This window comes from Chlorocebus sabaeus, chromosome 25 (genome assembly GCF_047675955.1).
Source record: "Chlorocebus sabaeus isolate Y175 chromosome 25, mChlSab1.0.hap1, whole genome shotgun sequence".
Lineage (NCBI taxonomy): Eukaryota > Metazoa > Chordata > Mammalia > Primates > Cercopithecidae > Chlorocebus > Chlorocebus sabaeus.
Window position 1 is genome coordinate 44,571,099 of NC_132928.1, and position 27,489 is coordinate 44,598,587.

Consider the following 27,489-nt stretch of genomic DNA (forward strand, 5'->3'; position numbering starts at 1 on the left):
AAATAAGCTAGGTGAAGCTCCTTGCACAGAGTCAAATACCTAGACATTAAAGTAAGTTCATTTTCATTCCAATTCTCACTTCATTTTAGGAGTCAAAATTTTTTTCTTGACAGTGAGCATTCTTCTTGAGATTTCTAAGATTATTTATGAACCATCATAAATTGAAATCTAGATCTTAAAACCATTCTCACTTCACAGAAATACTTCTCTGATGTTATTTTGACACAAAGAAATGAAATAAAATCTAGCTTTAGATCAGAGATGAGACACCTTTCTTCTACCAAGGAGCACCTCAAAACAGAAAAATATAATGGACTGTCACAAATAAAAATCAATGAATATAGTTTGAGAGTTGTTTTGTTTTGTTTTGAGACAGAGTCTTGCTCTGTCACCCAGGCTGGAGTGCGGTGGCACAATCTTGGCTCACTGCAACCTCTATCTCCCAGGCTCAAGTAAGTCTCCTGCCTCAGCCTCTTGAGTAGCTGGGATTACAGGCATGCACCACCACGCCCAGCTAATTTTTGCATTTTTAGAAGAGACGGGGTTTCGCCATGTTGGCCAGGCTGGTCTCAAACTCCTGACCTCAGGTAATCCTCCCGCTTTGGCCTCCCAAAGTGCTGGGATTACAGGCTTGAGCCACCGTGCCAGGCCTGAAAGTCTTTAAACAGACAATTACAAAGTGTTCCACAAATCTCATCTTAACTTAGGACAAGTGAACATAAAATTCTATGAAGATCAGTCAGGGGACTCTGGTTGGGAAATGAAGCAACCTTTTTAGGTAAACACTCATGTACTCTCATTTTCATTGAATAATGTTTTCATCTTACGATTTTTAAAATGAAGTAAAAACATGTTAATGTCCTACCGCATTTTGGCAACCCTAGGCATAAGCAGTGAAAGTGTCATAAAATGAAATCAAAATTCAGATTACTTGTAGGCCACTGGTTTCATGCTCTTTGTTCACAACAGATAACCTTACTAGAAACAAAAGTAAAAAGTACTAAAGTATACTTTTCTGAATAGTTTTGCATGACTTCATAAAACCTTACATATTGATTTAAATAGAGACATCATTGTATTTTCATATTATCAAGGTTTCTACAGTCATTATTTTTTATTAGAAGTAGGAACTGTTTGACTTAATTTCACTAAAAATTTCAAAGTAAATAAGAATATCAGTAACCTCTTGGTCTGTATCCTGGATACCTTCAGATGACACTGAAGAACATGGTGCTTCAAAACTCTGAAATGAAAGTAATTTCATTAGCTAAGAATAAAGCGTAACCTAAATAGGGTTTTTCAACCTTGTCACTATTAACCTTCAGGGTCAGATAATTCACTTTAGGGGTTGCCCTGTGCATTGTAGGATGTTTAGCAGCATCAGTGACCTCTATCCTCCAGAATGTCAGCAGTACTACCAACCTACCCCTACTCCCAAATTTTTTTTTTTTTTTTTTTTTTTTTTAAAGACAGGGTCTCACTCTGTCACCCAAACTGGAGTTCAATGGCATGAATATGGTTCACTGCAGCCTCAACCTCCTGGATTCAAGTGATCCTCCCACCTCAGCCACCTGAGTAGCTGGGACCACAGGCACACCAACACACCTGGCTAATTTTTGTATATTTTGTAAAGATGGGGTTTTGTCATGTTGCCCAGTCTGGTCTCAAAACTCCTGAGCTCAAGTGATCCACCCGCCTCAGCTTCCCAAAGTGCTGGGATTACAGGCCTGAGCCACAGCGCCAGCCCCACCCTCAGTCTTGACAATCAAAAATGTCTCCTGGCATTGCCAAATGTCCCGAGAGGCAAAATTTACTCCAGATGAGAAAGTGCCCCTAGAACAGAGAAGCCCCATTCTATCAAGTCATGAAACATGGTAGAATTCTTCATATACAGATTCATAAAAATACTACATTCTAAGAATAAAATTACATACCACCCTAAAAAAAGAGAAATAATGAATGCAAAGGTAAACAAGTTGGCCTTCAGTGGTGAAAAATTTTCATCCAGGAGTAACTAAGCCATTTCTACAAGTGACATGATTAAACAACAGAAGGAACTTGAGGATTATAATAAGGCTAAAAAGGAAAAGCTGAAAAATGCACAGTTATATATGTAGTTAGAGCACCAGGGGTTTGTGTTTTATTTTTTGTCTTCAAACAAAGTTTGAAAAATCTCTCTCCAAATTCCAATTTTCCACTGGCATTTCTTCTGAGTGGATGAGACCCACCTGACTCTACATGACATACAGGTGACAGGAAACTCCGCAAAAGAACAAGTGAACGAAATAATCTTCTAAGAATTCTCCAAGATAACGCAAAACTAACATGTATTTTATGGAAAGCTATTTCTGCTATGAACTACAAACACTCTTCTTTGTTTGAGACAGTCTCATTCTGTTGCCCAGGCTGTAGTGGCATGACCTCAGGTCACTACAACCTCCACCTCCTGGGTTCAAGGGATTCTTCTGCCTCAGCCTCCCAAGTAGCTGGGACTACAGGTGCCTGCCATCACACCCGGCTAATTTTTGTATTTTTAGTAGAGACAGGGTTTCACCATGTTGGCCAAGCTGGTCTCAAACTCCTGACCTCAAGTGATCTGCCCACCTCAGCCTCCCAAAGTGCTAGGATTATAGGCACAAGCCACTGCGCCCACACAAACATACATCATATGTAGAAATGTACATCATATGAGAAATCTCTGCAGCGCGTCGTATAGTTTCTTTTGGTCTCTATGTAGAATTACTACACAAACCAAAAGAGGTACATAGCAAGAATATTAAGTCACATCATATGTAGAAATGCTTTACTGAGAATTCAGCTTCCACCCTAACTTTCCGGCTAAATGCTTTACTGGGAATTCAGCTTCCACCCTAACTTTCCGGCTAAATGCTTTACTGGGAATTCAGCTTCTACCCAACATCAAACTTCACACGATATAACAACACACACTTCCCAAACATAGGCTCATCATAGTTTTACTATTTCATGACCCTGAGATTCAGAATCCCTTCTCCATATAACTTTAAATCTTACTGATCTTTAAAGTTCTCTTTAAGAAGTGCCAAACAAGCCAGAGATTATTAACAGAACTTCTTGTGGCTTTTGACATTGTACATCTCTTTATTCTCTTCCTTTGATTACTATTACCCTTTGCTCTCTCTGTTCACGGGCCACCTACAGTGACTTCAATGAATTTCCTACCACCAAACAATCCAGAGAAGTTCATGCATTTAACTGTTTGCCTCCCCCACCATGCCTTATTAAATACATAGGTTGGGATAAAGCCTTTCCTAAGGATGACAAAAGGGAATATGGTAACGAAGATAATAATGGTTCTATCTACCAAAATGATTCCAAATGGAAAACACAATTATATTATTTCCTTGACTGTGGTTCAGTGGCTGTCTTCCATCTACAAGATATGAGATAAAAACCAGTCTTTCCCATGATACAAAATCATCCATTGTCTAGAGACCCTGGCTTTCTCTCCAACTTGCTTTCCTACAGATTCTCTACCCATCTTGACTCTAGTCACACTGACAACCTATGTGCTCATGTACCTTTCTTCCATGCAATTTTACAACTCTGTGCCATTACACACACTGGCCCTCTACCCTAGCTGGACAGCACTTCTAGTCCTCACCTGACATGTCCTTCGAGATGAGGCTTTAGAACCACCACGTGAGTGAGCCCTTCTTTAATTCACCCGGAGATTTATACTAACATCACACCCAATTCTTAGGACTCTGATATTTACTTCACTATAGTACAATCATATTTTTGTACTTACTAGTCTGCCTCCCTGGGACCTTCTTGAGGCTAACATCTTACTCATCTCTAAATCCCTAGTACCTAGAAAAATAATAGGTACCTTTAATAGATGTTTGATAAATGAATTCCTACTTTACAGTCTTGTAAGAATTAAATGTGATGCTGTTTTTAAAAGTAGACCATAAACCATAAATCCCTAGGACATTAATTTTCAATGAGGGGGAGGTTTGCAATTTGAGAGAGGTCTGTATCAAAGAACTATAAAACCTAAGAAACAAAAGAAGTTATTTTTTTCTTTAGAAAGCATAACAGAATTACTAAATCCAGAAAATACAATTATTTTCCTTGTAAAGTACACTCATTATTTTAGGAAAACAATTATCTATTGAGGAATTAGTGGGTAAAACATAAAAACAAACAGGGTATTAAGATGATTATTTGCTGTCAATGACATGCTGAAGATAATATACAGAAGATAAGGATATTTACTTGCTGTTTCTGTGTCTAAACGACTTTAAGCCTGATAATACTGCTATCAGAGAACAGTTTTTAAAGAGTCTAAATTCCAATAACTGGGAAGTGGTCATGTAAAAACTGCTTCTTCTGCAACTTAATATTCTTGCTATGTACCTCCTTTGGTTTGTGTAGTAATTCTACATAGAGACCAAAAGAAACTGCATGACACACTGCAGAGATTTCTCATACTATTCCTTAGATGCATAGCACAATGGGAAAACCAGGCAATGACACAATGATGATCACTGAACATACTGGCAACTTCAAGTTCCTTTCTTTCATTCTACTCTAGAGAAATGGTTGTAACACAAGAAGAAAAACTGGAGGTTTTTCCTTTAAGAAAGCAGTGAAAACAAACTCAATTCAAACTCAATTCTTGCCCTCTTGGGGCCCCTTCCAGTTCACTTAACCTAAAAATACTCATCCCCAAGCTCTTCTGGCCTCCTTAGTTATAATTCCTCCATTTTTCATAAGAAATATCTTACCATTGCAATCCACAGTTTTTTGTTGTTTTTTTTTTTAAGACGGAGTCTTGCTCTGTCGCCCAGGCTGGAGTGCAGTGGCGCAATCTTGGCTCACTGCAAGCGCCACCTCCAGGGTTCACGCCATTCTCCTGCCTCAACCTCCCGAGTAGCTGGGACTACAGGCGCCCGCCACCGCACCCGGCTAATTTTTTGTATTTTTAGTAAAGATGGGTTTCACTGTGTTAGCCAGGATGGTCTCAATCTCCTGACCTTGTAATGTGCCCACCTCAGCCTCCCAAAGTGCTGGGATTACAGGCGTGAGCCACCAGGCCTGGCCACAGTCCACAGTCTTAATACCTAAAAGCAGGTAGGCTTACCCATGCCTGTTTATCAGTGGTCTCTACATATCAGAATTTCTGAAGTTCTAAAGTTCCGAAGTTCCACAGTTCTAAAAGTTCTCTTGAAGATAAGTAACTTTATTTGCCACAGAAACAAAATTATAGAGATTAGGTTCTCAAAGTAGTCCATCAATGCCAATTACACTACATAATTTTAAAGCAAAATAGATGTGCCAAGCTTTCTAGTCTAGATTCCTGTTCATGTAGCTCCCTCTGCCTAAAATATCCCTGCTTCTCCCATTCAACCTCACTTCACCGTCACCTAACTTCTACTCATTCTTTAGGTCTGTTTAAATGTTACCCCTCCAGCCTCCAGTAAACCCTTTTTTTTTTTTTTTTTTTCCTTGAGACAAGGTCTCTTTCTATCATCTAGGTTGGAGTGCAGTTGCACGATCGGCTCACCATAACCTTGAACTCCTGGGCTCAAGTGATCCTCCCACCTCCGTCACCTGAATAACTGGGACCACAGACTCACACCAGCTAATTTTTATTTTTTTGTAGAGACCCGACTCGGTATGTTGCCCAGGCTGGTCTTGAATTCCTGGCCTCAGACAATCTGCCTGCCTGGGCCTCCCAAAACACTGGAACTACAGACATGAGCCACTGTACCCAGACCCCTCCAGTATACCTTTCTAAACTAATTCTTTCATGATGTACTAAAGCTATAAAATCCCCTGCTGCGTATTCTCTTAAGTGATAGGTATTTTACTTATCATATTTAAGGAAATTGCTTGTGTCTCTCTTCACTTGAATCGGTCCCTGAAAACAGACTGTGTTATCTCTTACAAGCTATTTTATTGCAGTGCCTGGTACACGGTGACACTGAAAAAAATAATCTGTTTAAAGACTATTCAGAATATTGTCCCCTGAGTGTTCTCCAGCATACAATGCTTTTTTCAAAGGACTATCTGTAACTGCTTCTCACCACATTTTTACACATTCCCTTCTATTATGAATCCTTGATACCTGCCAAAATATCTGTCTAAAAAAGTTGGAATTAAAGAGAGTAAAATAAAGAAACCAACATGTAACTTCATGAATAAATTTGAATCAGCCATCTATGATTATCATCAGTAATAGAAACAACTAAAAAGGCCATGTGCAGTGGCTCACGTCTGTAATCCCTGCACTTTGGGAGGCTGAGCAGGGGTGAACTGTTTCAGCCCAGGAGTTCAAGATCAGCCTAAGCAACATGGTGAAATCTCATCTTTACAACAAACACCAAAGTTAGCCCAGTGTGGTGATGTGTGCCTATAGTCCCAGCTACTAGGGAGGCTGAGGCAGGAGGATTGCTTGAACCCAGGAGGTCAAGGCTGCAGTAAGCCAGGATCGTGCCACTGCACTCCAGCTTGGGCAACAGAGTGAGACCCTGTCTCAAAAACAAAAAACAAAAAAAGAAAAAATATAGAAATATAGAAAAAACAACTATATTAATAAACTCTCGATTAAAACCTATCTTCTTCATTTTTTACCACCTTACCTGGGTTAGGTTTTCACTAGAATGTGAATCCTTACTTTCTTGATGGCCATAATGATGTTTTCGCTTCCACTCATGAACAGTCTGCTTATATGTGAATTCTGAAAGTAAATGTTCAGTTTTCTGCCTAGTTACATTTAATGAAACCTGGGAGCTTTCCAGGTATTCTTTTTCTTCCTGCTTAGTCTTCAACTTGTTAGAATCAAAATTGAAGACATTTTCTTCTACATGTTTCTGGAGGGTGTCACGAGATTTTATAGGAATTTTGAAACTGATCTTCTGTCTTCTAGATTCCAAGAGTTCCTTCATTATCTTGTTGGAGTTATAATCCTGAGAAAATTGATTCCTCTTCCATTTCTCTAAGACACATTTCTCAGAATTGTCTCTAAATTTATTGTTTCTTTCTTTCTTGAGTTCTTTCATCTTCTCTCTCTGAACAAGTAAATGAGACCATTTATTTTCACTTGCCTGGCCTTCGGCTTTAAGTTTCACATCATTGGCAATCTTAGGACTACTAAGGCTTTTAATTCCATGGTCAAGTTTGTTCCTAGCATTTGTCAATTTGATATCTTTATGTTTAAAGTCTACACATTTATGTATGTCTTTTTTAGTTCCATTTGAAGAAGGACTCTGTGAAATAATTTGATTATCATTTGAATATGAGGCTTCTTGGAGTTTAATAGGTCTTTGGGATGAAGAACTGATTTTTGGTCTCCTTCTGAGAGTGTCAATTTCTACACTCAATCTGTAAAGCAGCACAGAAACCTGGGTTACATTATAATTATACATGATGTTACACGCTATCATTTTAGCTAGAATCACAGAATTGGGCTGACATTAAGCTTCATAAAAAGTAAGAAATAGCTACATTAAGAATGAAGTGGAAAGGATTACTCACTTAATGGTGTTAGAATAATTAGTTTGTTATTTGCAAAAAAAAATTACAACTTTAAATAATACCAAACAACATAAATTCCAAATGGATTAAATATTTAAGTGTAAAATAATTATTATCATCATAATAATTGTGTACTTCATATTAAACCCTTAAAAACCAGTGAGTAAAAACAGAATGTATGTTTGATTTCTTTTTTTTTTTTTGAGACAGGTTCTCACTCTGCTGCCTAGGCTAGAGTGCAGTGATGCAAACATGGCTCACTGCAGCTTCAACCTCCCAGGCTCAGGCAATCCTCCTACCTCCCAGACTACCACGTAACTGGGACTACAGGAACATACCACCATGCCTAGCTAATTTTTGTAACTTTTTTGTAGTGACAAAGTTTTGCTATGTTGCCCAGGCTGGTCTCGAACTCCTGGGCCCAAGAGATCCACTTGCCTTGGCCTCCCAAGGTGCTGGGATTACAGGTGTGAGCCACTGTACCCCGGCCTATCCGATTTCTCTTTTTCTTTTTTTGAGACAGCATCTCACTTTGTCACCCAGGCTGGAGTGCAGTGGCATGATCTCGGCTCACTCCAAACTCAACATACCAGGCTCAAGAGATCCTCCCGCCTCAGCCCCCTGAGTAGCTGGCACTACAGGTGCATACTACCACATCTGGCTAATTTTTGTCTTTTTTTTTTTTAAATGTAGATACAGGGTTTTGCCATGTTGCCCAGGCTGGTCAAACTCCTGGGCTCAAGCGATCTGCCTACCTTAGCCTCCCCAGTGTGCTGAAGCTACAGGCATGAGCCACTACGCCCAGCCTGATTTCTTAATAGAGAACTTCCCAAACTTAAAAACAGTGGGATAAATAACAAAGGAAAACACTGATAATATGTGACTATTTACTTTAAAACCTTAGCATATTAAAAATTAATTAAAATGTTAAGAACTAGGAAATGGTATTTGTTAGATGTACTAACTTCTAGCAAAATAATATGTTAATAAGCTTACTAGCCTTAGTAAATAAAAAGTTCATCAAAAACTACTAAGATTCTAGAATAGGGCATAAACAAAAAATTAATAAAAGAAAATGGCTAATAAACATTTAAAAAAAGTTTGACTTCTCTAGTAATCACAGACATGCTAATAATAACAATAACATATCATTTTCTTCTTCTTCTTTTTTTCTTTTTTTTTAGACAGTCTCACTTTGTCGCCAGGCTAGGTGCAGTGGCACAATCTTGGCTTACCGCAACCTCCGCCTCCCAGGTTCAAGCGATTCCACTGCCTCAGCCTCCCAAGTAGCTGGGACTACAGGCACACACCATGATGCCCGGCTAGTTTTTTGTATTTTAGTAGAGACGGGGTTTCACCATGTTGGCCAGGATGGTCTCAATCTGACCTCATGATGTGCCTACCTCGGCCTCCCAAAGTGCTTGGATTATAAGTGTGAGCCACCACAGCTGGCCCATACCATTTTCTTCTATCAAATTAGCAAAGATTTTATAATAACATCAAATACTGACAAGGGGTTATAAAATGGACACTCTCACATGTTGCTGGTAGAAATGTAAAACAACATAACAGTCCCACAAAGAAATCTGAATATAAACTAAAAACTCCAAAAATGGTCATTTTTTTACATCTGAAATTCCCATTTTAGAAACCTATACCAAGGTGAAAAAAATCAGAAATGAAAAAAACATTCAGGATTACTTATAATAGCAAAACAATCAGGTACAAAGTAACTGCTAAAATTTTGGAAATGACTTTAAAAAGTGATATATTCATATGATGGAATACTATAGTTTTTTTAAAAGGATGTTTATGAAAAGTCTTCTGTGATATAAAACATATTGAAAATCAAAAACAAGCAGGATACAAATCTGTACATATAATATGGTCTCAACACCTTAAACAAGCGTAGTAAAAACACCAGAGAGAAAGGTGCTAAAATGTTAGAAACAGCAATAGCTAGAGGTGATAATTATATTTTCCTGCTTAATAAAAGTAGATATTACTTTGTAGTAGAAAAAAAAGGGGGAAAATATCAAACACAATCTATTAATTTTTATCAGTAAATCTGTGCCTTTTCAGTGCCATCACTCTGGCAGGCACCCAAGAGGCAGTAGAGGACACAGCAGATAGAGTCTTTACCCTCAATTAGGTTACAGCCTAACAAGAGTGATACACTTAACAAGTGACTTCTCAAATAATTAATTATGTAAGAGCAAACCATAAACAGAGTTTTTATAAGTTTCACCTGAGTTTCCATCATATATGCACGCAAGAACGTAAGTATGTCTTTGCTTATTTGACAGAGTCTCAATCTATCACCCACACTGAAGTTCAGCGGTGGCATGAGACTGTAGTCCCAGTTACTTGGGAGGCTGAGGTGGGAGGATCACTTAAGCCCAGGAGTTGGAGGCTGCAGTGAGCCGAGATTGTGCCACTGCACTCCAGCCTAGGCAACAGAGTGAAACTCTGTCTCAAAAAAAAAAAAAAAAAAAGCCCTCTCTGCCTTCACTGCCACCATAGCACCCATGAAAAACCTTGTGGTAAAGGGGGGCAAAAAAAAAAAAAAAAGAAGGTTCTGAAGTTCACTCTTGATTGCATCCACCCCATAGAAGACGGAATCATAGATGCTGCCAATTTCGAGCAGTTTTTGCAAGAGAGGATCAAAGTGAACAGAAAAGCTAGGAATGTCAGTGGAGGGGTTGTGAACAAAAGGAGCAAGGGCAAGATCACCATGACTTCCGAGATGCCTCTTCCTAAAAGGTATTTGAAATATTTGAAGAAGAACAATCTACGTGATTAGATGTGCCTAACTGCTAACAGCAAAAAGGGTTATGAATTACATTACTTCCAAATTAACCAGGACGAACAAGAGGAGGAAGATGAGGATTAAAATTCATTTACGTGGAATATTTTATATGCGTTCTTGAATAAAACTTGGGAACAAAAATGGTGGTTCATCCTTGTATCTCTGCAGTATGGATTGAACAGAAAATTAGAAATCACAGTCAAAGGGCTTTATTTGGGCTGCCACACACTCATTTGTAACTAGACCTTTTTTTTCTGTTTGAAAATTTCAATTCTCATGGTAATACCAGAATAGAAGGAGATGGTGACTTCAAGGGAACTGACAACCACTGGGCAGGTAGATAAGGGTGTGGAGATGTAGGCTGCAGGTAGTCACTGTTTTATTTTAAAAAGTGTGACTGTCAATCGTCTCTGGTGCTTTTCTCAAAAAAAATGATTCAGGAATACAAGTGGGCTTCTCTCATTACTTAAAAGAAAACAAGTGACATCTGTCTAAGATTCCCTGTGGAAAATGACAGTGTCAATAAAATGCAGGTTTCTGGGCCCTTCATCTTACTTTCATTTTTTTATTACAAATTTGTCTTGATGTACACAGTTATGTATATTAATCCTTTTCTTCCTATAGAAAGAAACTGTGCTCCTTCAGCACTGCTGCATAGTCCATCACCCACCATAAAAGGCTTGGAGAGAGACCGAAAAGTCCCAGGTTCTAAATTAAGTAAATATGTACAAGAATGAATTTACACATAATCTGTTTCTACAAGTCTTTGCAACAAACTGTCACTTTGGTTTCCAGCAGAGGGAGCCAGAGGAATAGAGATTCCAGATGTGGCCTCCTGTGTGGGGCCCAGAGTTAGGGGCCCTTCAGGCCGAGAGCTCTGGAGGCTCTCCTCAACGGGGTGGCACGAAGAAGTGACTGGGAAACCTCCCATGCCAAGGAGACAGGAGGTGCCCAGGAAATAGCTGCTTCATGCTACTTAGGCCATGACTAGATCTAATGTCAGAAGTCATTGTACAAATAGTGGTGTGCCTCAGTGCATGCAGAGGCTAGAGAACCACCAGAGGGGGCTACCAAAGTTAGGAAGACAGAATTGTTGCAGTGACTTTGAAAGAGACCCTGATGGCTTATGGTGTCCTTCAGAAATTTGAACAATAACGCAGAAGTGTCTGCTCTGTTTTAGAATTTACGATGTATAAAATTCATGTTTTCAAAAGAGCTTGCCTACAGTTAGTTGGTTTCCACACCTGAAATTGTTGTGCTCTGAGAGTTGCATAGCTGAAAATTCAATGTTCAAATTCTACCTTGGCTCCAATTTAACATTTGGTGCTTTGTGGATTGAGTTGAACATGCTGAGGCTTTGCAATTTCACTTGTGGTAACAACAGCGCTAGCATTTTCTCTTTCTGTGCAAATTTCTTTGAAGCATAATTGCTTGCATATTTCTTCTCTGCCTTCAGAGAAGGCAGTTTCTTTTAAACTTCACTGAGGCATCAATAGCTCTTTGGCAATGTCCCTCACCAAGATCATTAACTATAAGTTTGTGCCTTGAGTTTACAAATTTTACTTGTGTGTTGCACTGATGCTCCCATGTAGTAATTTTTAGTTTAGTTGTAAAAAAAAATTAATCCTGGGCTGAAATTAGCATTTCAGTTCTAAAAAAAAAAAAAAGGAAAAAAAATGTGTGTGTGTAGAGATGGGGTCTCACTACATCGCCCAGGCTGGTCTCAAACTCCTGGCCTCAAGTCTTCCTCCCATCTTGGCCTCCCAAAGTGCTGGGAATACAGGTATGACCCAGTGTGCCCAGCTTCTTGCATATATATATATATATATATATATATTTTTTTTTTTTTTTTTTTTTTGAGCTGGAGTCTCGCCGTGTCGCCCAGGCTGGAATGCAGTGGCGCAATCTCTGCTCACTGCAAGCACTGCCTTCTTGCTTTTATTTTTATTGCTAATACATTTCTATGTATTCAAACCATGGAACAGGAATTACAGTAATGGTGTGCTGTAACTGCCTTTCCCGATGATAAAATTATCTCTAGTTTTTCATCTGTATTATGGCTTTCACTATTTGCACACCAATTTCAGAAACTTCTCTAGAGTTGAATTAACAGGGAGATTTCTACAAAACATTTTATATTTTACCCTCTTACATATCAATATAATATCAAGGGCCAAAAAATGTGCCCTTAAACAAAAGGTAACTAGTTTGAAGTCAAATAGTGTTTTAGAAATTAAAATTTTTAAAAAAGAAGGATATCAGTGTAAAAGGCCTTAAAATAGTTCAAAAAATGTAGCAAGGGATAGTCAACATAATATGAAATTAGTGCAAGAATATACTTCAACAGAGAATAACACAGAAGCAAAGTATCACCAAAAAACAGGAGATGATTCAGAAGAAAAACTGAAGAAAAGACAGAGGCGAGTTGAAATTTTTTGTTCTTGTTTTTCGTTTTTAGCAAACACTAACTGAGACTGTTGGGAAGCAGAACTTTTATTTATAATATTTAATGCTATCTTGTTTTCCCTTAACTTCTTATTTTTGGAGAAACCTTGATCTTACCAAGTTTTATCACACGTTATAACTTTGTATACACTCCCCTATTAGCAGCAAGTACTTTCTGCACCAAAATTTCACTGAAATTTTTATCCGAAAAATGTAGAAATTAAATAATAATAATTTCCATTATTCTGACCATCATTCCCCAACTTCTCTAGCTATAACCACATACTGGTTAATAAACACAGTTTTAAAGCCATATCAATTCTGTAAGATACATACTTTCTTCATGGGTAATACGTGAAAATGATTTATCAAAATCTCTAATTTAGCCTCATAACTTACTTCACTATCGTATGCAATGAAGTTATGCATCTTATAATCATGTGGCAAAATCAAACCACTTGAGATAAAAATGTACAAGAGTGTCATTTACACAATAGTTTACACAGACTTTTATTTCACCCAACTCTTTCTTATAGTAATATTAAGAGAATTCTATAATCATAATCAGTGATATAGCTAGAGATATTTGCATGCAAAACAGTCCTCTTCAAAGTAAATTTAAAAAATTTTTAATCTGAATATTTAGTCTAATTCTAAACCAAAATAGTAAAATTAAAAAGAAGAAATTTACCTTTTCTGTTCTTGTCTTCTTTTTATATTACAGTACAGAACATCTATATGATCTGATTTCTGAAATTTAAAAAAAAAAGTCTATCATTTAGGAAACATTAATTGTGCACTGGTACATATTTTTTCCCACAGTTTATGATAGTGAATAGGCTGACACAATACTTTTAATTAATCCTTCCAATATTTTGGTGAGACAGATATCATCATCATCCCCGTTTCACAAAACTCAAACAGAGGTAGGTATCTTCCTTAAAGTCACAGAGCAAGTCCGCAGCACAGCAGTTATCTGAAACTAGATCTGTCTGACTCTCTCTGCTCTACCGTCTTGTCTCTCTACGTACTCCGAGGAAACAGGGCCAAGCACAAGAAAGATAAGAGAGACACAAAATATAATCCATGTCCTAAAGAGCTTAGAGCTTATGGTTTTACATAAAATAATAAAGACAAAAGAAGTCAAACATGTACAAATAACCTACTATAATGATGTAACTAAGTGTCAAAGCAGAAGAGTCAAAAAATGCTAAAACAGTTCAAAATATCAACCACCTAAAGAGGAAAGGTACCTAGGAAAACAGGTGGACACAATAACCATAAATAATAAAGCTTGAGAGATGGGTAAAAGAAGAAGGCATTCTAAGAAACTGAGGATAACTGGTATAAATTCAGCAGAAAGAAAAAAAAAAACAGCCGAGAAAAGAGGGCCTCTTTCAAGGAAGAAGGGAAAACAACAACAAAAAAAACTGGATAGTTAAGGTATGAACAAATTTGAGAGAGCCCTGAATGGCAAACAGTGAGTAAAGATTTTCAGCAGAGGAGAAATGGGATGAAATCGGTGTTTTAAGAAGGTTAACACTGTAAAAATAAATAGAAACCCATCTTAACTATATGACAACAAGTAAATTCTTAAAACACAATTCTGCATCCCTGGAACTTCCACTACCTTATCTTATACCCACCACAACTACGTAGCTAACCTGGATACGTACATAACTTCAACTTGAATGTGGTAAGTACATTACCACTAACCTATGAATTAGTTTATTGTGTTTAATGTGCATCACTGTTTCTAATTATTTGTATGACAGTGGAAAGAACTCTGGACTTGGTTCTGTTGCTGTACACAGTTATGTGGCCTTGAAAAAGTCATTTAACCTTCTAGATTTCAGTTTCTGAATCTGAAAATGCAAACAATGTATCAGCCTCGGCTACCTCAAAAGGAGACAAATATAACCTTTGGGAGGCTGAGGCAGGCGCATCACTCAAGGTCAGGAGTTTGAGACCATCCTGGCCAGCAAGGTAAAACCCTGTCTCTACTAAAAATACAAAAATTAGATGGGCGTGGCAGTGCATGCCTGTAATCCCAGCTATTAAGGAGCCTGAGGCAGGAGAATCGCTTGAACACGGGTGGTAGAGGTTGCAGTGAGCTCAGGTGGCACCACTGCACTCCAGGCCTGGACAGCAGAGCAAGACTCTGTCTCAAAAAAAAAAAAAAAAAAAAAGACAAATATAACCATATACGTGAGAGGACTTAAAAACCGTCTAAATTTATAGCTGTGTTGTCTTATCTCACATGGTAGGGCCTAACAGTACAAGAAATAAAAAACTTGACAAATGGTTTGGTGAGAAGAAAGAAAACAACACTGACTTTCTATTGGCTATGAAAAAGTATAGGAGGAATTTATATCACAAATCCTCTGTCAATTAAAACTTTACTATAAATAACTTTTAGTTAGTTATGGTATCTAAACACTCACCCGTTTTCTCTTTTCTGATGAAACTGATCTTATAGAAGATGAACTAGTAGAACTTGCTGAGGTTTTTCTCTCTTTCTTGTCCTAAGAATGCCGTAAAGAAAACAAATTTTAAAAAGAACAAAATAGAGCACAGTATACACAGAACTATTTCATCACTAGTATTACAAATCAATATTTACATTCAATAATGAACTTTGGTGGGGAACAATGTTTACAGATACACAAACTTTGGTAAAAGGAAGGGGGATTCAACTAGAAGCCAGAACCCCTAAATGCTCACAAAATAGAGATGAGACAGGACACAGGTGTCAGAGCAGGAAGCCCGCTGACAGCTCAGATAAGGTTGTTGTGAGGTGGCACTGCCATGGTGAGAGTCAGTCTTCTACAACGCAAAACCACACATCCACTTATTTTTCACTGGATTCTGAATTCAACAGACCTAGGACAAACTTGTTTGAAGTACCTACCACATGTCAAAGAAATTCTAGATAGTGGAGAGAGATGAATGAAAAAATAACAACAGTTCTTCATGAAGGTCAAAATCTAGTACAGGAATTTACAAATAAACAAGTAATATATTTAGTGTGTCAGGTGATGCTATGGGAAAAAAATAAAGCAGGGAAAGGAAACAGGAAGGGCTGGGAGTCAGTAAAGCAGAGAAAGGAAACAGGCAGGGCTGGGAGTCAGAAGTGGGGAAGATACGCCATTTTAAACAGAGTAGTCAAACCTCACTTACGAGTTGACATCTGAATGGAGACCTAAATGAAGTGAAGAAACAAACCATTAGAATATTGAGGGAAAGAGTTTTTCAACTCAAAGGGAATGCCAGCAAGAGCAAAGCCCCAGAGGCAGACACAAGCCTGCCTTGTTGGAACAGCAGCAAGGAGGCCATGGAGCAGAAAAGCAAATTATGTCAGGAGAGTGTCAGGGGGATGGGATGGGGAGAGGAGGCAGCTTTGTCAACCCTGGTAAGGATTTTGGCTTTTATTCTGGATGAAGTGGAAAAACACTGGAAAGTATTTAGCAGAGGAATAACATGATTGGACTCATATTTTAATAGGACCACATTAGCTAGTGTGTTAAGAACAGACTATAAGGAAGCAAATGCAGAAGCAGGGAGGTCATTTTGGAAACTATTATAATAATTTAGGAAAACAAGGTGCTTGGATCATGGACATAATAGTAAAGGAGGTAGTCAGACTCTGAACACCAGTATACCTTGTTTTATTGTGCCTTGCTTTATTGTACTTCATAGATAATTGCATAATTTACAAATTGAAGGTTTGTGGCAAGTCCATTAGCACCCTTTTTCCAACAGTATGTGCTCACTTCATGTCTCTGTGTCACACTTCGGTAATTCTCACAATATTTCACACGTTTTCATTGTTGTTATATTGCTATGAGACCTGTGTTCAACGATCTTTAATGTTATTATTATAGTTGCTTTGGGGTGCCAGAAACTGCCCATATGAGACGGCAAACTTCACTGATAAATGTTGCGTGTGTTCTGTTTCACCAATCACCCATTCGCCAGTCTCTCTCCCTCTCCTCAGGCCTCCTATTCCCTGAGACACAAGAATATTGAAATTAAGCCTATTAACGACCCAACAATGACCTCTAAGTGTTCAAGTGAAAGGAAGAAGTATAAGTCTCTCACTTTAAATCAAAAGCTAGAACGGATTATGCTGACTGAGGAAGGTATGTCAAAAGCCAACGCAGGCTGAAGGCTTGTCTTGTGCCAAACAATTAGACAAGTTATGAATGCAAAGGGAAAGTTATTGAAGGAAATTAAAAGCACTACTCCAGTGAACAAATAAATGATAAGAAAGCAAAACAGCCCTATTACTGATATTGGGCAAGTTTTGAGTGGTTTGGATAGAAAATCAAACCAGCCACAACGTTCCCTTTAGCCAAAGCCTAATCCAGAGCTAGGCCCTAACTCTATTCAACTCTGTGAAGGCTGACAGATATGAGGAAGCTTCAGAAGAAAAGTTGGAAGCTAGCAGAGGTTGGTTCATGAGGTTTAAGGAATGAAGTAATCTCTGTAACATAAAAATACAAGGTGAAACAGCAAGTGCTGATGTAGAAGCTACAGCAAGTTATACAGAAAACCTAGTTGAGATCATTGACGAAGGTGGTTGCTACACTAAACAGATTTTCAACAGAGACAAACAGTGTTATATTGAAAGATGATGCCATCTAGGACTTTCATAGCTAGAGAGATGTCAATGCCTGGCTTCAACGGACAGGCTGGCTCTGGTTAGGGGCTAATGCAGTTGGTGACTTTCAGTTGAAGCCAATACTTATCATTCAGAAAATCCTAGGTACCTTAAGAATGATGTTAAATCTGCTCTGCCTGTGTTCTAGAAATGAAACAACAAAGCCTGGAGGACAGCACATGTATGTACAGCATGATTTACTGAATACCTTAAGCTCACTGTTGAAACCTACTCTTCAGGGAAAAAAAAAAAAAAAAAAAGATTCCTTTCAAAATATTACTGCTCACTGGTAATGCACCTGGTCACCCAAGAGCTCTGATGAAGATGTACAAAGAGATGAATGTTGTTTTCATGCCTGCTAATGCAACATCTATTCTGCAGTCCATATAGAACAAGGAGTAACTTCAACTTTCACATCTTATTATTTTAAAAATACATTTTGTAAGGCTATATAGCTGCCATAGACAGTGATTCCTCTGATGGATCCAGAAAAAGTAAATTGAAAACCTTCTAGAAAGGATTCCCCTTTCTAGATGTCATTTAGAACACTCATGATTCATGGCAGTAGGTCAAAATAGCAACATTAACAGGAGTTTGGAAAAGTCGATTCCAAACCTCATGAATGACTTTGAGCAGATTAAGACTTCAGTGGAGAAAATAACTGCAAGAGAACTAGAATTTGAAGGAGAGGTTGAAAATGTGCCTGAATTGCTACTATCTCATGATAAAACTTTAATGGGGGCCGGGTGAAGAGGCTCACGCCTGTAATCCCAGCACTTTGGGAGGCCAAGTTGGGTGGATCAAGAGGTCAGGAGTTCAAGACCAGCCTGGCCAAAACAGTGAAACTCCATCTCTACTAAAAATATTTAAAAAATTAGCCAGGCATGGTGGCAGGTGCCTGTAGTCCCATCTACTTGGGAGGCTGAGGCAGGAGAATCGCCTGAACCCAGGAGGCGGAGGTTGCCGTGGGCCAAGATCGCACCACTGCACTCCAGCCTGGGTGACACAGTGAGACTCTGTTTCAAAAAAAAAAAAAAGCTTTAATGGATTAGGAGTTGCTTCTTATAAATGAGCAATGAAACTGGTTTCTTGAGATTGATTTCTACTCCTGGTGAAGATGCTGTGCACACTGTTGAAATGAGAACAAATGATTAGAATAATATTAAACTTAATTGATAAAGCAGTGGTAGGGTTTGAGAGATTAACTCCAATTTTGAAAGTTCTGCTGTGAGTAAAATGTTGTCAAACCGAATTGCATGCTACAGAGAAATCTTTTGTGAAAGGAGAGTCAATGTGGCAAACTTCACCCACAGCACCCCATCCTTCAGTAATCACCACTCTGATCAGTCAGCAGCCATCAACATCAAGGCAAGTCCCTCTAGCAGCAAAGATTATGACTCACTCAAGACTCAAATGATCGTTAGCATTTTTTTAGCAATGAAATATTTTTAAAATTTATTATTACTACTTTTAGAGATGGGCTCTTGCTCTGTTACTTAGGCTGATGTGCAGTGGCACGATTCTCAGGCAGGAGGATCCCTTGAGCCTCAAACTCTTGGGCTCAAGGGATCCTCCTGCTTGAGCCTATAGTATTTTTAAATTAACATATGCACTCTTTTTAGACAGAATGCCATTGTACACTTAATAGACTACAGCACAGTATAAATGTAATTTTTATATGTACTGGGAAAACAAAAAATTCATGTGACTCACTTTACTGCAATATTTGCTTTACTGCACTGGTCTGGAACTGAACCCAAAATATCTCCAAGGTATGCCTATTATAAAAACAAAGCTCATAGAATTTGCTGATAGGTGCAGGTAGTGCACGATCACAAGGATTTCAGCCTAAGCAACTCAAAGAATGGAATCACAATTTAGTAAATTGGGAAAACAAAGCCTGGGTACCTGAAAGATTACAGTTTAATAAGATGAGGAGGAACTAGCAAAGGACACTGAGAAGTAGTCACCAATAAGGAGGAAAATCAGGAGAATATGGTATCTCTAAAGCCAGGTGAATTCCCTAGCAAGCAGACTCAGAGAAAAACAAAAAGCTTCATGAAAGTGTTTCCAGGAGGAGGTGTAATCAGCTATATCAAATACTGCTGATATGCCAAGTCAGATGAGGTCTTAGAAATGACCGATAGATTTAGCAACACAGAAACCACTGCTATAGGAGTGATAGAATGAAAAAGTCTGACTAGAGTAGGTTTAAGAGGGAATGAGGGGTTAATTGCAAACAGCATGCCAGTTAATAACGGCAAATGGGGATGGGAAGTATACAAATTACACAGAGTACTGTATGGCCATGCTTCAGGGTTACCTTTCCAACTATTGCTATACCTATGAGACCAAATTAGTAATCAGAAAGTTAGTAAGTAAGCAAGGAACAAACACCAAAAAGTACACTATCTGGAATTTCATCCAGGTCATGAAAAAGTCATAGGAACTAGCCTGCTACCACAGAAATCACTTTTTTTTGTGAATATTCACCTTTGCCAGATTAGTCTCTCATCTTGGACGTAACACAGCATCAACACTCTCAAATACTGATGATCAACTATCCAGACCAGTCAGAGAGTATATAATAAAACCGATTACATGGTTTTTTGCTTGTTTTGCACTTTTGCTTCCTGGAGACAATACCCAGCTCATTTAATGAGATATCCTAAATTTCATCTACCAAAACACTACTACTTTTTTTCTTTTTTGAGACAGAATCTCACTCTGTCACCCAGACTGGAGTGCAGTGGTACGAACACAGCTCACTTCAGCCTTGGTCTCTGTGGCTCAAGCGATCCTCCTCCCACCTCAGCTTCCTGAGTAGCTGAGAACACAGGTGCACACCATGTCGCCTAGGCTGGTCTTAAACTCCTGGGCTCAAGTGGTCCTCCTGCCTCCACCTCCCAAAGTGCCGAAATTACAGGTATGATTCACCACACTCAGCCCCAGAACACTTCTTAAGGTAGTTTCTGAGAGAAAAAAGACATAGTAAGTATGTCTTCCCCACTATTAGCCTCAGCCACATAGCGCTGACCATTCTGACTGATGAGAACGCAATCCTAGCCAACGCTGAGGAAACTGAAAAAGGAGAAAACATAGAAAATGGTTCAATGTTGAGTTATTGCTAAGAATGAGGGGATTTAGGGGGCTTAGAATTGAAGTCAGGAATACCTAAGCAAATTACTTACCTCTATATAACTAGTCTCTAAGCCTCAGTTTCTTCATCTGTGTAATTGGAATAATAGTACCCACCTCACACAGTTGTGAGGAATAAATAAAACAATGCAAGTAAAAAACAGGAAAAGTAAATGACTTTTCCTGGATCAGCTGGGCAGAACAAAATATTTACATAAATCATTATAGTAGTAAGGTGTATTTTTTTTCATTAAACAAAAATAAATTGTTAAAAAAGAAATGTATCTCTAGGTCAGTAAATCAAAATTCTTACTTTTTCACCAAAATTGGGTGATGAAGTGGTGGTGTCCTTCCTCTGAGACGTCTCTTTTTTCCCACAGGATTCTTTGCTGGACATTCTGAAAAGCTAACATAAACATTAAAAATACAGTATTTTTTTTTTTTGCAATAAAAAAGAAAATAGAAATTTGTCTTCTTTCAGTTATATAAAGATTGGAGTTTTACAAAATGATCACTTTTTTTTTTTTTGAGATGCAGTCTCGCTCTGTCGCCCAGGCTGAAGTGCAGTGGCATGATCTCGGCTCACTGCAACCTCTGCCTACCGGGTTCAAGCAATTCTCCTGCCTCAGTCTCCTGAGTAGCTGAGATTACAGGCATGTGCCCCACGCCCTGCTAATTTTTGTATTTTTAGTAGAGATGGGGTTTCACCAAGTTGGTCAGGCTGGTCTCAACCTCCTGACCTTGTGATCCGCCCACCTCCCAAAGTGCTGGGATTACCGGTGTGAGCCACCACTCCCAGCACTATGATTACTATTTTTTAACCATTCCCAAGATGACAAGATTCTCTCACTGTTCCACTTTTCTTCACTTACATTCTCCTTCAAAATTACCCATTCCTCTCCTTCAGCTTCATCTATCACCTTTCCAGGAAGGAGTCTCAAACCATGCCTTGATCCCTGACTTCTCACATAAGCATCAGATCACCATTTTCAACTGACTCCAGGTTGCTATATTCTGCACCACCTACATTTCAAAGCCAATTAGTCATAAGTTTCATTTTCCCGAAACACCTTCAGTCATTCATTGAACAAGACTTTGGCAAATCACACACTTTTTTTGAGTCTTGGTGTCATTACTCATAAAATAGATAACCCATCCCACAGGGTTTTTGAGGTACTCAAACAACGGATGTAAAATATATCTTGCGGCTGGGCACCTTGGCTCACTGTAATCCCAACACTTTGGGAGGCCGAGACAGGCAGATCAACTGAGGTCAGTTCAACACCAGCGTGGCCAACATCATGAAACCTCGTCTTTACTAAAAATACAAAATTAGCCCAGTGTGGTGGTGCATGCCTGTAATCAGAGGCTGAGGGAGGTGAATCACTTGAACCTGGGAGGCGGAGGTTGTAGTGAGTCGAGATCGCACCACTGCACTCCAGCCTGGGTGACAAGTGCAAAACTCCATCTCAAAAATAAAAAAAAATTAAAAAATATATATACATATACATCTTGCATAGGTTGGTACACAGTAAGGTCTACATATATACTTGCTTGTATGGTTGTCTTTCTACTAGACCCTGAGCTCCTTGAGTATGCTGTACCAAAAACTTAGGTGCTCATAAACGCCTACTGAGTGAATAAATGAGTGAATTCTTCTTCCTTGTAATATTAACTCTTTCATTCTGAACCACTTCCAATTCGCTCACTGTAGTTCCTCTGTTCACTTCCCATCCCAGTCTCATTTTTCCAGCCCTGCTGTGGACCAAGTAAATACTGTCAGTGGATGACAGTATTGTGGGCTATCCCAGAAAAACACTTATGTTTATTCGGACAAATGTTTTATATTTGTACTAGTGTGAAACTCCTATCGATTTTATGCAAATCAAAACATAAACTAAATGAGGGGAGACTTCCTGTGCTGGCCAGTCTCCTGCTGGATGGCTCCTGATGATTCCTGATGCTTATCACACACTTACGTAATCCCCTACCACAATGAATAGGGGTGACCTGTGTAACCAATAAGATATTGCTACATAGTAGTATGTGGCTAAATCATATAAGACATCATGACTTCTACCTTGTCCTGTCTTGGACTGCTCACTCTAGGGAAAGCCAGAGTGTCATGAGGACACTCAAACAGACCATGGAAAGGCTCGCAAGAGAAGAACTACTGGCCTCTTGCCAACAACCAGAACCAACTAAGGGCCAGGCACATGAGTGCGCTACCTTTGAAGCTGATGTTCCTGCACCCCTAATCAAGTGACATGACAGCAGCCCTGGCACATACCTTCACTGCAACCTCATGAGACCTAAAGCCAGATCAACCCAGAAAGTCGTTTCTGAGTTCCTGACCCACAGAAACGGTGGAGTAATAAATGTTTATTGTTATTTTAAGCTACTATGTTTTGGTATAACTTATGCAGCAGCAATAAATGAATAACATTATTTTTTTAATTCTTTAAACATTGAAGATTCCTTCTTCAGGATGTCTTACAAGCAGAGACCATGCTTAGAAATTCTTACAAAAATTCCCACAGAATCCACATACCAAAATCTAACCCTTTTAATCTGGTTTCCCGCTGGTATTAAATGACATTAACATACTGAATCCAGCTTTCAGTTAACCATCTAGTCATTTAGAAATAAAAAATCATCATGAACGACAGTTAAAAAAAAAAAAAAGAAAGAAGAACAAGAATTATTGGATGATGCACAGATATAGTTAGCATATCCGTAAGTTATAGTCAGTGTTATCCCGTTTTTAATTGACTGTTGAGCCATGAGTCAACTATACATTCAGGAATACTAGATAAAAGCTGTGCGGGAAGATCAGTAAAAGGGATTTAGGCCTATAACTCACAGAAGCTTCACGGGGATAATCTGTTCCCACTAAACTGGGGAAAGGTTAAACGCACACACACACCCCTCCATTATACATACTTCTTAAACTACAGGGGGAGGAGTTAACTTCCAGTTAGTGCTTCCAAGTGCCAAATAATGATGCTATCTCTTCCCCGGGGTTCTGAAACAAGTAGGTAACAAATAGACCAAGAAGACTGGCGTTTATCAACTTCATTAACTAAGAAAAGCTAACTGCAAGCGCGCGTCTTGTTCTTGAGACTAAATTGGGCTCCCTCTCCTGCCCTGCTGCCTAGAAGGTTCGGACCAAACCCAAGCAGGGGAGCCAGAAAGTTCACGTTTTTCTCCTTCCTGTCCCAGTGGATTTATCGGGGGGACAGAAGAAAGGAACGAGACAGCCTCGAATGTCAAGTAGGCACTAAGAGTGAAGCAGAGAGAAGTATTGGGGACAGGGGACTCACTAGCATATGCTTTGGGGATCTGAGACGCATCAAAATCAAATGACCCGAAGCTCTACCCACTCAGAGCTCTGGTTACTAAAAGCCTGAAAACAAGGCAAAATAGAGCAAAACAACTAATTTCTATCCACTGGTCACACCGCAGAACTGCTGATATTGGCAACAGGAAGACTAAAGCAAAAATAAAAACAAAGGAAAAGAGCGTTCAGGTCACGGTGTAGATGAGGGTGCGAAATGAAAAACAGACCCTAACTCCAAGTCAGCTGGAAGGACAGGCAAGCTCGTCAGCTGCTAGTAAACCGCCGCGGCCCGCGGGCTCCGCACGAACCGACCAGACCCCAACACTGGGCAAGGGGCAGCCCCGGTGGCAAGCCGGGCCAGAACCACACCCTCCACGGAGCTGAGTCGTTCCCGGATCCGCCCACAGAGTTGCCCCGCCCAGGTCCGGGTGACTCCTGAGTGCCCAGCCCGGCCGGCCGCCCGCCGGCCAGTATACTTGGGGCGGGGGACGAGCGGGAACTTGCCCAGCAAAACGTCAACGCACCCCCCACCCCCCCCCCCCCGAGTTCCTACCTTACCAGCGCCGGCTGCGGTGGCGACTCCGAAGCCCCAGGCCAAAGGAGAGAGACCCCCACCGCCCGACACACCCCGCCCCACCAACCGTATGCCCGCTGGGAAACGTAGTTCTGCGCCCGGATCCAGACTGCCTACCCACCGCTCCGCAGCTTTTGCTTAGATTTGCATTTACTTCCTGCAAGGCTTGCTCGCCGGCCCCGCCCCAGGATGCGCAGTGTACCCTGGGTGCTGTAGTCTTTGTTCGGTCTGGTGGTTGGCCGGTGGGAAGGAGACGCACCGCAGAAACTGAACCCTCTTACCCAATTGGACGCCGTCCCCAGTACGCTTCTGCGCAGTTTGTGGTGGCGTGGTAACGCCTCGGGGAAAGGGAAGCGGACGGCATCTGGAGTCGCAGCCTGTGGCTAATTTCTACTAACAGGATTTGGTTACTGGTTCTTCATCTTTTGTCTGTTGCACGCATCCCGCCCTCCCCACTTGCTTCCCTACTCCTTGGATCCAGCCCAGTGGGCACTCACGTCAGTTCTCTGACCCCGCCGTGAGCCCCGCTCCGGGTCCCCGGGCGGGCCTGGCACGGAGGCGGTAACTATGGAGAATATGGCGGAGGAGGAGCTGCTGCCCCTGGAGAAGGAGGAGGTGGAGGTGGCCCAGGTCCAGGTCCAGGTCCCGACCCCGGCCCGGGACTCGGCTGGGGTCCCAGCTCCGGCCCCGGATTCGGCTCTGGACTCGGCTCCGACTCCGGCCTCGGCTCCAGCCCCAGCCCCTGCCCTGGCCCAGGCTCCGGCCCTGTCCCCGTCCCTAGCCTCTGCCCATGAGGAGGCTAAAAGCAGTAAGTGCAGGAGGCCCAGATCTTTCTGCCGCAGAAAAGAGAAAGTGCGCCTTGCTGGGAAGTAGGGGAGACCCTTCTTCACCGGGATGGTTTTTATGGGGCAAGGCAGGTTTAGGGAAATGGAGGGGAGGGAAGAGAGGCCCGTGTAGCGGCTAAAACAAGGGTACAGAGTGGGAGACGGCATCTTCATAAGCCTCGAGGATGTCACGGTGAGGGATATGTGGAGGGCAGGAATGCTGCAGATAGAAGGAAATAATGAGGTTAAGGGCTTTTTCGTAAAAGGGAATCATTTTAAGGTACAAAAATAGGAGGTTACACATAATTTGGTAGTTTCCCACAGTCCAGACTACCGTGGTTAACTAGGTTCTTTGAAATGTGACATAGTAACCGAGGCAACCTGTTTACGGTAGTAGATCCTAGCTGCCAACATTTATAAACCATTACTGTCAACTAGCTTTTCTGCTTCGACATACACAAGGAGATGAGTTTTTCTCATTTCAGTTTTTTTCCCGCTATGGGCAGCTTGCTTCCGAAGAGATTTTGAGGCTGAGTAGTAGTTTAGAAAAGAATCGACTAAATTTATGAATGTTTTCACCCATACATAAATACCAATTGAGTTTTGTACTCCATTCCATCAGAAATAGACTGTTGAGAATTAATGGCCCATATTATTGTGCTTCTCAATGTGCCTGCATGTTTTCTAAGTGGTGGTTTATTGGACCATATAGGAATTTAAAAGATTGATGAGTAACACTTTCTTAAGGATCTTCTAACATTTTAAAATGTAAAGTCTAAGAAAGACTTAATGTAAGTTCTTTTAACATTTAGTTTGTGGTCATAAATTGACCTTTATGTGCTTTCTGAATTGGAATTTAAAATAATCTTTTAATTCATTATTTTTCCTACTTCTAGGCCAGTTTTGAGTTTAATATTTATAAAACATTGGATATAGATAGGATTATTTTGCAGTTTTGAAACAACATACAAATTGTTATAGATTTCAGAGTAGGTCTAATCACAGGAAAGAAAAGCCAGGATGCTTGAGGTAAGCCCCTTCTCATAAAATCAGAGCTTGTAGGTACAAAATAAAGCCAGTTGTTTCTTCAACTACAGTGGGTAGGGATGGGGGAGGCATGGGGAGCTGAGGGGGTTCTACTCTCCTAAGTAGCCTCCTACCTCACTTCCAGGTTGTATTTGTTTATATTAGTCAGAAGTGGTTCAGCAGCTTTAGAAAATGCATGCATTCTCCACCTCCCCACCATCAAAAATATGTTAAACATAGTAAAGACTTATCTGTATATTCCAAAATTTACAAATATGTAATTTGAGGAATGCATACCGTCTGGGAAACTGAAAATGCATTAGTAGGACAAATATGTAATGATTGAGAAGTCTGAAATGCATTTGAACTAATACATATATTAATCACATTTTAAAAATTATTTTTAGTTGGTCTAATTAGTCCTTTGAAATCAGTCATAACTAGGTAAGATGAAGATAACCTATCTGAAATAGAATTGAAAATTGAGGAAAAAGTAATACAAGTTGTAAAAGACCCTCCTTGCATGTTGGAGACATCTAATTTAACAAGAGGTTTGCCTGTTGACTTCTGGATTAATAGTGTGTTACAAAAAGCAGATTGAGTATTTTGCATACAGATTGTCTGATACGTATTATCTTAAACCAGAAGGTGATTTCAGAGATGTTTATAGGCATATCATGAATTTTTAGATGTTCAAGAGTTTCTTCGGTAGTGGACCACAGGATTTTTAGTTTTCTAACTTAACCAAACTCCTTTCCCTTATTTTGTGTTATTTAATAGAATAATTTCAATAGGCACGTCTTTATTGATTGCTGTTTATCTTGTTTCACATACACAGATCTTTGAACTCTGGAACCGAAAGCCTTTATGGTTACAAATTAGATAGGTTAGTTTGTACACATGGGTTCATTTCTGGAATGTTAGTGTCTGACCTAGCAAAAGATTTTTATGAAAGATGAAAAAGTTTTACCTGTTTATAGAAGTTATATCTCATTATAACTCATTTGACCAGTATCTAATATAAAAAATTAACCAATATTGTTTGTTGCTCCTTTAAAAATAAAGTGAATAACCAGGCACAAGCCTATACCCCCAGATACTCAGGAGGCTGAGGCAGGAGTATTGCTTGAGCCCAGGAGTTTGAGG

At 39.8% G+C, this 27,489-nt stretch overlaps 2 protein-coding genes and 1 pseudogene across 5 annotated transcripts in view; 2 read left to right on the forward strand and 1 right to left on the reverse strand.

The window, feature by feature from the left end:
• SWT1 (SWT1 RNA endoribonuclease homolog) overlaps positions 1-24,590 on the reverse strand; it is a 123,006-nt gene extending 98,416 nt beyond the window's left edge. The window contains exons 1-6 of one of the 3 annotated variants that reach the window (XM_007989172.3): positions 24,473-24,590; positions 20,893-20,985; positions 15,223-15,303; positions 13,470-13,528; positions 6,630-7,371; positions 1,184-1,243 (exon numbers count right to left, since the gene is read on the reverse strand). In XM_007989172.3, the coding sequence (XP_007987363.3) occupies positions 1,184-1,243; positions 6,630-7,371; positions 13,470-13,528; positions 15,223-15,303; positions 20,893-20,976 (1,026 nt within the window). In that variant the 5' untranslated portion in view covers positions 20,977-20,985; positions 24,473-24,590. Of the gene's footprint in view, positions 1-1,183; positions 1,244-6,629; positions 7,372-13,469; positions 13,529-15,222; positions 15,304-20,892; positions 20,986-24,146; positions 24,415-24,472 lie in introns of those variants that run through there. The other 2 variants (XM_037985810.2, XM_037985811.2) reach the window with 2 other exon arrangements.
• Positions 9,465-10,481, forward strand: LOC119619703 (large ribosomal subunit protein eL22-like; annotated as a pseudogene).
• A 92-nt stretch (positions 24,591-24,682) lies between the features above and the next one.
• The window catches only part of TRMT1L (tRNA methyltransferase 1L), a 39,803-nt gene continuing 36,996 nt past the window's right edge, over positions 24,683-27,489 (forward strand). Inside the window, exon 1 of one of the 2 annotated variants that reach the window (XM_073011677.1) lies at positions 24,683-24,794. Coding sequence is in view for 1 of the 2 variants with exons in the window: in XM_007989174.3 (XP_007987365.2) it covers positions 25,061-25,301 (241 nt within the window). In the remaining variant the exon portion in view is untranslated. The other variant, XM_007989174.3, reaches the window with a different exon arrangement.